Raw genomic sequence first — 11,351 nt, 5'->3', positions numbered from 1 at the left:
GTTTTATCTATATTTAGTAAAGAGAGAAATTAATGTGACTCCTGTATATCTTTGTGATCAGGAATGTCTAAATAATTTTAAATTTCTCCACATATGAATCTCAGTAAAACCTACCTATGAACTTGCTTTTGTACTACCATATTACATCAGTTATGACATCCTAGTTTTTAAGAGGCACCCTAATTTTCCAACTCTCGGTTTAGGAGAAAAATAATGCATAAAATATGGCACACTTGCAAGAATATAATCTTGATGACAACTTTTTACTTTTCTTTTACTCAAATTTAAGGTGCAGAATATTTTTTGAAGAAAAACGTGTATTTTTTTAAATGTATAATTTTCAGAGAAGTATGGTATTTAAAATAGCAATACAGTTTTAGGGAACAGTTAAAAAGTTTAGCATTCAGATAGCAGGAGGCATTCTGTAGCAGTTTCTATAGCTGGAGACTGATAGATTGGTGCTGGTATAGGTCTGGAAAGTTTAATGCCCCCTCACCAAGGAAAATGAGTTATGAATAGCAGTCTGAGATGATTTAAATTAAAATATACACTATTTTTTTCTGTATAAATCACTTTGCTGGCCTGTCCCACAATCCTATACTTTATTCTCAGAGTTTGTGTTGTTTGATACAACACCTTGTTTAGCTTAGACTTCTGGAGTGGAGGTTTCAGAGGAAATACACATTTAAAAATGAACTAGTAAGAATAATTATATTGCTTTTAGGCATTTTTTTCCTTAATTGACATGGTTATCCTCCACATTTAAGAATGAATGTTAAAACAACTGTACTTCCAATGCAAATTAAGAAAGCAAAGTTAATAGTTAAATGATCATTTATGGGAAAAGATGTAAATACAACCAAAAAAGCAACCAATGAATAGTTTCTCAGTGTCCTGAAGCAGCACTATAATTTAAAATGCACACAAAAAAAATTAAAGCTCTCCCCTCCCCAAATTTTTTGGGTATATATTTATCTTTTTATTCCCTCCCCCAGTCAAAACAATGACTCACAAATGACATGTGGTTATATAGTTTTTACTTCAGCCTGTGGTATTATACAAAATTTACAGTGGAGTAATGAACAGTCTTCATTTCCTTAGAGTCTAAATGTAAATGTATTTATTATCTCCCTAGAATATCAAAAAATAGAGATGGCAAAAGACCTTCTGCTCCTCAAAATCAATAAAAAGGAAGGAGTGTACTTTCAACTGATCTCTTTCATGTGGCATCCCCATGGAGCCATGAACCCCAGATTGAGATTCCCCCCGTCATTGTAGGATTGTTCACTGCAGAGCTTCTTCAAGTGAATTGTCCAATATAATTTTAAACACCCCATGTAATGGTGGCTTCCCTTAAGAGGGCTATTCTATAGTTTAATACATCTCACCATCATGAAATCACTGCTGACATTCAACCTAAATTTTCCCTTTATTAATTTTATCCCATTAATCCTTGTTATAGCTCTTTCATCTGTTAAACTCCTGTCTCTCCTTGGTATTTACACTTTAAAAGTGCAGACTTCTGTAATATCACTCTTTGGTCATTGTTTAACAGACTATGCTTAGCTTGGCTATACTATATTGCATCAGGCCATTAATTTGCCATTGATGATCAGAAACCTGGTGAAACTCGAACCATGCAATGATCCCTGCTTAATTTGGGATTTAATCTCAGTTGCATTAATACTATTACTTGCACTAAAGGGGAAATGTCTTTATCTAGTAGTTGTTCCTGTATAGCAGCTAGTAGGAGAAATAGCACGCTGATATATTAATTAAACAAAGATCGAGGCAAGGATTTCTTATGGTGGTATATTTTATTGGACCAACTGCATAGCTGGAATAGAGTTAGACAAGCTTTTGAATGTAAGATGTTCTTCATTATTGTAAAATAATTATTGTATGAATAGAATTAAATGAAATATAGGAGCATCACTGTAAGCAGATTCAACTGTAATATGAGGCTAAGAATGGATTCTTATATTTACCTACTAAACAAAATAGGATTCCTTTCCTATGGACCATGTTAAAGCTCAGAGTCTAATATCCTCCTTTGTAGTGAATACAATCTGAATTCAAGGTAAAGTCTGTTAAGTCAAGGGGACCATTTTTTGGAACGAGGTATTAACTCAGGGTTTCAGAATCTGGTCTTAAACTATCTGCTTCCCTCTGCACCCAAGCAAGCTCATGTGTGCTCACTTGTGCTCTTCTGTTCTATTCCTTTCCAAGGAGCTAATTGTTTATTATGCTCAGTATTATCTCAACTAGAAATCGTTTTGTCCCATCTGCTGGAGTGCCAATGAATTCAAACATTAGAGACATTACTGCAAAGCATCACTGTTGTGCATCTTTTAAAGTTGCTCCATAGGCATTCATCCATAGGAGGAACTCAGCCTGCAACCTGCAACAGCCAGCTTTTCCCTATTACACATGTGCTGTCTCATCTGCTGTTAGTCACATGCTCACTGACATAGTTCCAAGAATGGATGTCATGAGTATATAATCTCTCTTCCCTGGACACACTTCCCTTTGGAACTGTCTTCTTCTCAAGCTTCTTCATTTGTTTTATATTTAGCTGCCAGGTATTTACAGCATCTCTGGTATTGGCAGCTTTCTATTTAGCCTCAGCCCTTGCTTTTTTCTTTAATAAACAAGTAATTGTACATGCTCTGCAATGCTTGCTATGACTTCATGCCTCTTCATCTTTTGTATAAGCTTTGCCTAACTTGTTATAATTTAGTGGAGCTTACCTGTGAACTTAAAAATAGTTAATAGCACTAGGTTCTTTATCCTGATGCCAGCTTTCAGCTGTTGAAATGTTTCAGTTCATTACATGATGCAGATGCTGTAAAATAAGCACCTAATGGAAAAAGGGTGAATCAGTAACAGGCAGGCCCCCATTTTTTAAGCAAGCCATTTGAATGTACTTGATGGTTCTTAGATGCTGCATTTCTGCTGATCAACCACGTAGCTAAGTGAAAGAGAATAGGTCTATGTGGATTTAATACTAGCTACACACTATGTTAAAAAATATAGTGAGAAATTAATTTTGAAGTCTGACTCAATTCCTGCAGAATGATGTGGGATCATTTACTGAAGAGCTGGATTAACATTAAAGTGTTTTACTATCTTATTATCTAATGTTATGCATAAAGTTTTATGTCCACCAGCTTAGCATTTTAAAGATCTCTAATACTGTTACAATAAAAATGAGTACTGCAGCTAATTTTATATTCCATAATAAAAATAAATAAATCTGTGCTGAGAAATCAGTCATCAGTTAAGTTCTTAAAAAAAGAGAAGATGCCCAGACATGGGTTGTATTTGGTTCTATGTACAGTAATATGTAACATAGCTGATAACAGTTTTTAAGTTGAATATTGCTTCAAAGTAGAATCTAATCCTTTTTGCCTTTATAATTTCTTCATACATCACCAGGGAAATGATGAGTACACTTCCCAATGGTTTAATAAAAGTGCAAATGTAATAGTAACTAAATGTTGACTATAACAGATCTTTATTTTTTACAGTGCTAAACAGTACATTTGTAGTAGTGTTATTACACTAAAAATAAATAAATAGAAGATTCTGTAAGCTTTTGTGGCAGACAAGCATTTTAAAATGCCTATTCTCTATCTTTTTGTATAATGGTATTTATAAAACAATGCAAATATGCACGATTTACCTTTGGTTAATTAATATAAACCAACAAAAAAAAGTCTGCTTTAACTTTGGAAATAGTTTAAAGCTTAAACCAAGAAGATTATTTACAAAAATCTTATGGCTTTTCTTTCATCTGTTTTTGAAGCCAAATTTTCAGCAGCCATAATTGGGACTGGATTTTCAAAGAGCATAGCTGGCAATGTAAGCACCTAACGTCGGGTTAGATTCATCACTTCTTATTATGACACTTCATATTACGATATAAAAGATCTCAACCATCTGACATTGTTCTATCTTTTAATAAATCTGGGCATTGTAAGTGGGTGCTTAAATATGTTGATCTCGTTTGAAAATCCAAACTCAATTTTGGTTGATGAGCACTTAAAAAAATGTGGCCACTAGCGGTTACTAATCCCTTGCAGTTTTGTGGGGACCATATAGCTTGGCAAGTCGTTTAAAACGTGGCCCCCATTCACTAAGGTGATCATAACTCTCACCCATGTCTGATACATGTGATCCTAAACTGCTAAGGGATCCAGCCAAAGAACCAGTCCCCTCAAATGCATACGTCTGAAGGGAATCATATGGAGGAGCGTTAGGATCTGCATTGGCTTCCTTAAGCTTTTCTGAAATGAATTCCCGGAACACAGCACTGTCAGGTCCAACTTGCAGAGACTGTCTGTAAAGGCTCTGGATTTCTGTTGTGATGTTTCTTCGAGGCTTGTGCTCTCTCATGACAGTACGGGTCCTCAATGCTGCAATATCAAAAGCCTCTGTGTCCTCCTCGCCACCTCCTTCATCATCATACCTGACAATATTCTCTCTGAACTCTTCTGCCTTCTCAGAAAATAGTGACTTCTTTCTCTGCTGCCTTAGGGCCAGAATTGCCAAAACAAACACTGACAAGAAAAATGAAAAGAACCAGAGACTTTGAATGCCTTTGGAAAGACTTACAGGTGGTAAAACTGCCTAGCATTACTTTAGCTTGCACCAACATCAATCTGCCTAGATTTATAGGACTGTGATTTTTATAGATTTTATGGTTGTAAGATGAACAGAGTATTTGATGGCAAAATGGCTACAAAGGGACTTATAAAATGAGTTAAGGAAATGGAGCAGGTATTTTTTTTGCCCGGTGAGGGTTCAGAGCAGTTAAGGGAATGTGGTTTATGTTGTTTGATACTAGTTTGCCTTACCACATAATGTATCAATACTTGTTTCAAAATTTCATTACCCCCTCCCCCTCACAGATCAAAACCCCAAGAATTACAGGGGAGTGAAAAAGGAAATATATGGAGCCAGAACCCCCTCAACTGGTGTAAACTGGTTCAGTTCCACTGACTTCCACAAAGTGACATCAATTATACTAGCTAGGCATGTGGTCCACTTGTTTCTACTTCCTGGCTTTGCATTTTGAGAAATGTCAATAAGAATTGTAGGGATGATATTGTGCAGCTACAATTATCAGCAAGCTCTGCCTGTAAGGACAGCTTGTACATTGCTGATGTGAAAAAACCTGCTTTCTCAAATATATAGCCTTTTTGAATATGTTTTCTGTTTGTTTGTTTGTTTTTAGTCATCCTTCCCCCTTCAGATACTGGCTTACTTCATTCAAAACTGGTGTGTCCATTTCAAAACTACATTCTTAACAGGATATAAAGGGATGCATGATCCCAGCTTTTACCTTAATACAGCTGAAAATTAAATGTAGTTTAAAATGGAACAGATATGACTGACAGCTTTGCAAACTGTAATTCTTTATTCAGAACACAATGTGATGGTTGCCCTGAGAAACTTAGCAGGTTCACATTTAAGCAAATGTTGCTGAATTATTCCTATACTTACAAGAGATAATACCCTGAAAATTGAAATACTAACTTCAAGCATGAACTTGAACAGTACATTTTAAAATTCACATGCTCATCATGGGACCAGGCCTTGAATTCTTTGTATGAGGAAATCTCTTTGAAATCAGTAAGGGAGATTACAATTTTTCCATGATCCAAAGAAAACATAAAACAAGCATAGGGCAAATATAATCACTATTATTATTATATAACGTTAATACATTCTAAATACATGAATCTTTGAAGATTGTGGAAGCTATCTGCATCTGAGTCTCTGGGTACTGTGGGGTAGCTAACTCAATGAAATTGTAAGGGTTTATGCCACCTGATGCTTTTAGTTACATACCTAAGAACACAACAATTACAAAAAAACACATAGACAAGGGAAATTCAGTTGACATAATATGTATGGACTTTTGATGAGGTTTCTTACCAGAGAATTTTAAGAAAACTGTGTTGCCACAAGATTGGAAAGAAGGTTCTTTTTTGGATTGAGAGGTGGTTAAAAAGATAGGAAGCAAAGGGTAGGCATAAATGGTCACTTTTTAAAATACAGGGAAGTCAAAAGTGGGCTAGGCTCTATTTGGTTCAACATTTTCATCAATGACCTGGAAACTGGGGGTGCACTGTGAAAACTCCAAGTTTGCAGATACCAAATTATTCTGGGTAGTTAAGTTCCAACCTGATGGAGAGGAGCTGCAGAAAGATTGCACCAACCTAAGTGACTGGGCAATAAAAATGGAGATGAACTTCAGTGTCAACAAGCGCTAAGTAATGCACCTGGGGAAAAAATAATCTTAACTATACAACCATAATGCTGGGTTCTGAACTAGCTGTTAAGACTCAATAAAGAGACCCTGAAGTCACTGTAGGTAGGTAGATATATATAATTTTAATGTCAGCTTAGTGTGAAGCAGTGACCAAAAAAAGCCAATAAAATGTTGGGCATCATTAAGAAGGTATTGAAAACAAACTAGAGAACACTGTCATGCCACTATACAAATCTATAGTATGTCCACATCTTGAATACTGTGTGCAGTTCTGGTCTCCACATTTCAAAAACGATGTAGTAGAATTAGAAAAGCTATAGAGAAGATCAAGGGACATGATAAGGGGAATGGAGTAGTTGCTATAGCAGGAAAAAACTGAAAAGGCTAGGACTCTTCAGGTTGGAAAGGAGAAGGCTGCGGGGGAGATATGATAGAGGTCTAGAAAATCCTGAAGGGTGTGATCCAAGTAAACAGCGAATCATTGTTCACCAGGTCTCTGAATATTAGAACTAGGAGGCACCTGATACAATTAGTAGGTGATGGGTTTAAAATTAACACAATACAGTAGTTTTTACACAGTGCATAGCTAACTTTTAGAATTCATTGCCACATGGGGTGGAGGAGGCAGAATGCATAGCCAAATTCAGAAAGGGACTGGATACATTCATGGATGATAGCTCTATTAATAGCTGCTGAACAGAATGTTTGGAGATGTTTCATCTGGTATCTCCAAACCAATACATGGTGGATGCCAGGAAGGCCGTTGAATAGGGAATAGATCACTCTAGACTTACCTAGTTCAATGCTCTCTGTATAGAGCATCCACTTTTACCACTGTTAGAGACAGACAATTGGGCTAGATGGACCGTTGGTCTGACCCAGTATAACACCTCTTATGTCCATATATTCTTATTCAATTGCCAGTGTTAAATGGACAATGCAATAAATCCACTGTAGTGCCACTGATTCACTACAGATGTATAAGATATATCATGGCAGAGGAAGGAAATACAGAATCCTGTGTGGGGGACACTGATGACTTAAATGTCATTCTAAGGCCTTGTACAGGCATTCAGTTTTTTTAATGAAAGTTACTGTTTTCCAAGAAGAAACCACGTGTGTGCAGAGGTTCAGGCTTTTTCTCCCAGAATCAAAACGACTGCTCTAGGAGAATAAATAACCTGGGAACAACCAGAGTTAAATCTCTTTCCAAATCTTTTGTAAATCAATCAGAGCTGACCTACACACTGCAGCAATCTGTCACCAGGTAGACTAAAAGAGCCTACAGAGCATGCTGAGATGTGTGCACAGGGTCCCCTTCCTCTCCCCACTCCCCCCCCTCCCCCAGCTTCACAGTGTTAGAACTACAAGCTGTCAACTCTTCAGGGCCTCAGCACTCAAATGTCTGTACATGCAGGTTTGTGTACATTTTTCTATCAGGAGAACAAAACTGGGAAAAATCTCAGACTACATCTCCTGGATCTCCTCTCCTAGCTTTGGCAATCTGTGCCCCAACCCTGATAACCTCCTAGTTGTCCCCCAGGGTCTATCTATAGGTATGGCTGCATATGTCCCAACCAAACCATCACATTGGGAGGCAGAGAGTTAATGGGATATGGATGGGTAATGAAATGGGAGCTGAAAAGGAAATGAGGTTTGGGATGGGTGGTGAAATGAAGGACGTCAGCCAATAAAGGATAAAATAAAAAGTGAAAACAAATTTTAAAAAAAGAAATAAAGAGGAAGTAACTTAGATAAGGTCTCATGTTTTAATATATTGGGACTGGGATTTGAATTGGGATGTGGAAGGTGTTGGTCATTCCTCCTAGTGTGGTTGAGAGCTGAGAGTGGTGAGGGAAATGCTTTTGGGGGAGCTACTGCTCCTGCTCCAGGAAGGAAGCCCATCATATGGGGACATGACTTGCCTTCCTACCTTGCCCTCACCCCAATAGACCCCACTCTGAGATTCATCTATGCCCCGCAACCTGGCAAGCTGGCATGTGCTCTGCAGGTTGTTTGCGTGGGGTTGCACCCCTGAGGAAGGAGGGGGAGTTGGCTTGATGGTAAAACTTTCTCCTGAGCAGTAGAGTTCATGAGCTGGAAGGTTTATCAACACAGAACAGGAGGGGAGGGGACAGTGAATCCTGGGATGCTGAAGAACTGCAACTTGGGCAGCTCATCTGTGAGAAATGGTCATATATTAATGGAACACAATCTGGGTAACGTGAATTAGAGATAAACCTGTCCTGGAGTAGTGTAACTTTAAGCTGCCTAAAGTGTGCTTAAAAGTACTTTCAGGTGTAAATGTGTGGACAATCCAGGGGTTAAGAGCTCCAGAAGCCACCTAAAATTAATGTGTAACAAGTCCCTAAGAAACAGAGGTGATAAACTTGTCTGTCTGCTTTACACAGTGTCAGTGGTGGAAAAGTGGTCCTAGGACAAGGCACCCTACTGGTTACTTGCATGAGAAATCTGATTTTTCAGCCAAGTAGTAATATATATGAACCTTTAATTATTTAAACCATATTTCTCTCTGTTGTTTTCCTAAGGATAAATAGTAGTTTTGAAGATGCTATTCTGTATGTGAACTTTCCTAGGGAAAAGGCCAAATCTTACAATTGTAGTGAGGATATATTTCATTCATGGAACATGGTTCTGTGCCCTTGGAACCAAAGGGATGGGTGAATTTGAAGATTCCATTCTGAGAGAAGTACATATCCGTTGTTGGAAAGAATGCTTACAGAGTGAGTGAGGGGTCAAAGATACAGCTTCCCCCAGAGCTATGCTACTATTATTACAAGGTGGTTATATTTGTGGGATGGCTTAAAGTACAGTCTATTTATATGCATTGTAGCCATCAAATTGAAGCCAGGGAGATACATAGAGCATAAAGCAATATGGAATTTGATAGATGTTAATATATAGTCTCATTTGCCCTGATGTAAACTAGAAGTAATTGTGTTCACCTCAGCACCCAATGGATTTGCTCCCATTTAGAGCACCATAACTGATATCAGAATATGGTCTTTCAAGCTGCGCAGTGTATAGTGATGATGCATATTTTGCTGTTTATTTCTAGACTACTTGCAGTAACATTGTGAAATGAAGATAAGAAAAAATATTTCTCTGGATTTGCTTCACTGTGGGGGGAGGGGGGAAGAAGACTTTCCATAATTTGTCTACAATAATTTAAAAACAAAGAACTCAGATGAAAGGAAATGTTTTCTATTTTCTTTTTTCTCTTTGACAACATTGGGCGCTTCAGGAAATATTTATCCGTACAGGCTCGGCATTTTAACACTGCTTCATTACTGTTTCATTTGTAACTAGTGAAAGCTTTTTTTAAAAAAAATCACATTGTAATTGGGCTTTATGTTGGGATTTTTTTAGTACAGTTTTACTTCCAGTGGGGATTAAAGTGTTTGCTAAACTTATTTTTTAACATCAGACTAAAACACTTCTAGCATTGCTGTATTTAGGTTTTATTAGGCACATTTACACATTCATTAATGTGCAGTGGATACTGTGCATTTAATTTAGTACTTGTATAATTAAGTACTAAATAAATGCACAGTAACCTGAGTTACAGTTCAGTAACACCTTTTAAGGGAAGCTACTGTGCAGTAGCCTAATAATACTGCTCAGTATCATATTAGCACTGTTTGTGCTGTGACATGCTTCTGTGCAGTATTACTAGGCAACTGCACTGTTAGTAGCTCATGTAAATGCACCCATTGGGTGTATCCACACATGCAGGCATGTGCCTTTGCTATAGCTGAAGTAAGAGCAGTACAAATTTATGCTAGGGATTTTTGTCTCAGTGCACATGCCTGGACATGCACTTTGGTGTGGGACAAGCTGTGCCACTTGGGACAAAATGATCCTGCCCAGCCCCTTCTGTATTTGCAGCCAAGGGGAAATGGAGCCTGGAGCCAGCACCTGTGCTGGCCCCAGCAGTATAAAAACCTGCCATGGCAAGCAGCTCAGGGCTACTTGCTTTCTGGAACTTATGGGGCCTGGCCAATTGGTATCTGGGGACACTAGCCCCTTGTGCCAGCTGGACTGCTGCAATAGCCCTAACCTAGAGTGGCCCCTGAACCCTCTACCCACTGCAGCAGTCTGGCAGTAGGGGTTCCTGCCTGGCTATGACCTGCTGCCACCTGTAACAGCATGCGGCCCCAAGCCTACACATCTCCCAGGCCTGGATGGGAACTGAATGCCTGTAGCAGAAGCATCTGCACCTCTGGGCCAGCTGCCAGGGGACTGAGGCTGTACAGTTGGCCTTCGTGTGGCATTGCTGCCATGTGTGCCACCACCCTGCCATCTGGGCAGCTGCTGCCTGGAAGATGTTCTTAGCATGGTGGCCTGCTTTGAACTATCAAAGCATGTCTTCCTGGCCACTTCAGCCACCTCCAGCTGGGTCCTGGGTGCCAGCCCTGAACAGGCTCCTCTGCCTGGGTCCTGCCACTTGCCTCACTAGCAAGAATCCTGATGTTCCCTATTAAAAAAATCCCATATTCACTCTTTAAAATACCCCAAAATCTATGTTCCTCCACAATTAAACAAAAGTCCGTTATCTATCTATCTATAGAGAGTGAGAGATTGATTAGTTGGACAAAGTTTTATGTATATATTTACAATTTTAAAGCAGTTTGGAATCCTACCAGTGTCTCTATCATAATAAAATAAATTCTAAATATCTATATGTTTTGATGTTTGTTTTTGGTTTTCTTATCATAGAACAATTACAGCTCCCTCCCAAACCCTTTCACTAACTAAGATGTGGGACAGCTGCCCCTGTAGCTACAGCTGCTGCCAGCAGGTCTCATCCTGTCTGGCAGCTGGTCATGTATAATTAGGGGATATGAGATTTGCAAGAGCAGGGTGGGAAGGAATATAGGGGGATATGGGTATGTGTGGGGGTGGGGATATGAGGGGGCATGGGGTGTGTGGATTGTGGGGGGACTCTGGGTGTGGGGAGACTGTGTGGGGGAGCTACTCAAGACGGGTGGGTCACCTGCCCCGCCACAGGGTGCAGCCCCCACACACCACATGGACTACCCCCCTGCAG

General features: G+C 38.9%; 1 protein-coding gene across 4 annotated transcripts in view; it reads right to left on the bottom strand.

The window, feature by feature from the left end:
* Positions 1 to 1,020: 1,020 nt before the first annotated feature.
* The window catches only part of CDH19 (cadherin 19), a 92,664-nt gene continuing 82,333 nt past the window's right edge, over positions 1,021 to 11,351 (bottom strand). For all 4 annotated transcript variants that reach the window (XM_019545353.1, XM_019545340.1, XM_019545346.1 and 1 more), the window contains one exon: positions 1,021 to 4,562. In XM_019545353.1, the coding sequence (XP_019400898.1) occupies positions 4,072 to 4,562 (491 nt within the window). In that variant the 3' untranslated portion in view covers positions 1,021 to 4,071. The remainder of the gene's footprint in view (positions 4,563 to 11,351) is intronic.

This window comes from Crocodylus porosus, unplaced genomic scaffold (genome assembly GCF_001723895.1).
Source record: "Crocodylus porosus isolate Cpor-Errol unplaced genomic scaffold, CroPor_comp1, whole genome shotgun sequence".
Classification (NCBI taxonomy): domain Eukaryota; kingdom Metazoa; phylum Chordata; order Crocodylia; family Crocodylidae; genus Crocodylus; species Crocodylus porosus.
The sequence above is the reverse complement of the archived record's forward strand: the minus strand, read 5'-3'. Positions and strand labels throughout refer to the sequence as shown.